This window comes from Empidonax traillii, unplaced genomic scaffold (genome assembly GCF_003031625.1).
Source record: "Empidonax traillii isolate 1590-97213 ecotype Southwest subspecies unplaced genomic scaffold, ASM303162v1 scaffold1761:size64199, whole genome shotgun sequence".
NCBI classification, from domain to species: domain Eukaryota; kingdom Metazoa; phylum Chordata; class Aves; order Passeriformes; family Tyrannidae; genus Empidonax; species Empidonax traillii.
In genome coordinates, this window is record NW_020956954.1 from 59,915 (window position 1) to 61,995 (window position 2,081).

Sequence of the window (2,081 nt, forward strand, 5' to 3'; positions counted from 1 at the left end):
CCGCTCGTCCGGCCCCTGCGCCGGGGCTTGTGGCGGGGCAGGGGCCAGCGGAGACGCCGAGTGCCCGGGGAGGGGACAGGGAGGAGCCGCGGGGAGCCGCCACCCCGAGGACGGGGACGGGGACACGGACCGGGAGCGCCGGGCAGAGAGAGCGACACGGCTGCGAGGGGACCCGCAGGGGACACAGAGAGGGGGAACACGGAGAGCGGGTGGGATACTGAGAGCCGAGGGGACACGGCGAAAGAACGCCCGGGACTCCCGGCTGCCGCAGAGGGACGCGGTCGGTAGAGGCTCTGCCCACCCTCTGCCCCCTCTCTGCCCTCTCCCTGCCTCAGGCTCGATGCGGGTCGGCGCTGGCCATGGAGAAGCTGTACCTGGCGGGGAGCAGCGCCTGGACCATCAACAGCTCCCTGGGGAACGGCAGCCTCCGGCCGGAGAACCTGAGCGCCGGCAGGAACAGCACCGCCGACCCCCTGAAGAGGAACGAGGACATGGCCAAAGTGGAGGTGACGGTCCTGTGCCTCATCCTCTTCCTCGCCCTGACGGGCAACCTGTGCGTGCTGCTGGCCATCCACACCACCCGCCACAAGCACTCCCGCATGTACTTCTTCATGAAGCACCTGAGCATCGCTGACCTGGTCGTGGCCATCTTCCAGGTGCTTCCCCAGCTCATCTGGGACATCACCTTCAGGTTCTACGGGCCAGATTTCCTCTGCCGCTTGATCAAGTACTTGCAGGTGGTGGGGATGTTTGCTTCCACCTACATGCTCCTGCTGATGTCCCTCGACCGGTGCTTGGCCATCTGTCAGCCACTGAGGTCACTGCACAGAAGAGCTGACCGTGTCTCTGTCCTCCTCACCTGGCTGCTGTGCCTGCTGGTCAGCATCCCTCAGATCCACATATTTTCTCTGAGGGATGTGGGGAATGGGGTTTATGACTGTTGGGCAGATTTCATCCAGCCCTGGGGACCAAAAGCCTATGTCACTTGGATCACCCTCATGGTCTACATCATCCCTGTGTTGATGCTGAGCGTCTGCTATGGCTTAATCAGCTTCAAAATCTGGCAGAATGTGAAGCTTAAGACGGCTCACGGGCCCAGAGTGGGTCTGGGCTCAGGCTCCCGCAGTGGGATGGTGTTTGCCAGGGTCAGCAGCACCAGACTCATCTCCAAAGCCAAGATCCGGACAGTCAAAATGACCTTTATCATCGTGCTGGCGTTCATAGTGTGCTGGACTCCCTTCTTCTTCGTGCAGATGTGGTCTGTGTGGGACACCAACGCCCCGCAGGAAGGTACGGCCTCTCCCCTCCCTCGCCCTGCCGTGCATGGACAGCTCTGCCCGGGGCCCTGGGGATGCCCGCAGGGGAAACTCTGCTCCAAGCTGGATTTTGGGGGTGGGAGGGGAACGGGAGGCAGTCCTGAACGTGGATAACCCCCCTGACAGGCAGCAGTAGCTGTGCTGGGGCTTCCCTGGGTCGGGGGCTCCCTTAACCCTGGCGAACTCAGGGCCAGTGTGGCTCAGGCGCCAGGCTGTGTGGATGGGGATGCCTGTCCCTAGGGGTGACTGTCCCCAGGTGCTGCTCTCAGCTCTCATGGAGCCCCTCTGAGGTCTCTGGAGATTCACTGGCCACGCTGGGTGCTGGGTCACCCTGGGGGCTGCGTGGGAGCTCAGGAGAAAGCTGTGCAGCCTGGCTTCCCTCCCTTTGCTCCATTGTTTTCTCCTCGCTGACTTCTTTGCTTTCTACTCCTTTGCCCTCTTCTCCCCCTCTTCCTGCTCCACACCTCGGGACTGTGCTGCTGTCCTTTTACCTCTGACTAGAGCATGGCTCCCACAGAAAGCCTCTGATTTACGGGCAAAGCCTTCTCCTAAAGGATGTGGTGTCGGGGATTTGCCATTTCTTATAGCTTGGGCTGGCTGCTCCTGTCACCCAGGAGGTTGCTGGTAGAACAGAGCACATCCCCCTCTCTGGTTTGACACGGGTGGGTCTGTGCAGGTCTGTGCTGTTCCCCAGCAGAGCTCCCCTCGGGTCCCTCTGCCCCTGCAGGGAGAACCACGCAGGAGAGCTGAAACTTAAACTCTGCA

At 61.9% G+C, this 2,081-nt stretch overlaps 1 protein-coding gene across 1 annotated transcript; it reads left to right on the forward strand.

The window, feature by feature from the left end:
• The first annotated feature begins 234 nt into the window (after positions 1–234).
• OXTR (oxytocin receptor) lies at positions 235–1,430 on the forward strand. Its single transcript, XM_027908580.1, has one exon. It carries the CDS (start codon positions 360–362, stop codon positions 1,428–1,430), a length of 1,071 nt encoding a protein of 356 aa, XP_027764381.1. The 5' UTR covers positions 235–359.
• The last annotated feature ends 651 nt before the right edge of the window (positions 1,431–2,081 follow it).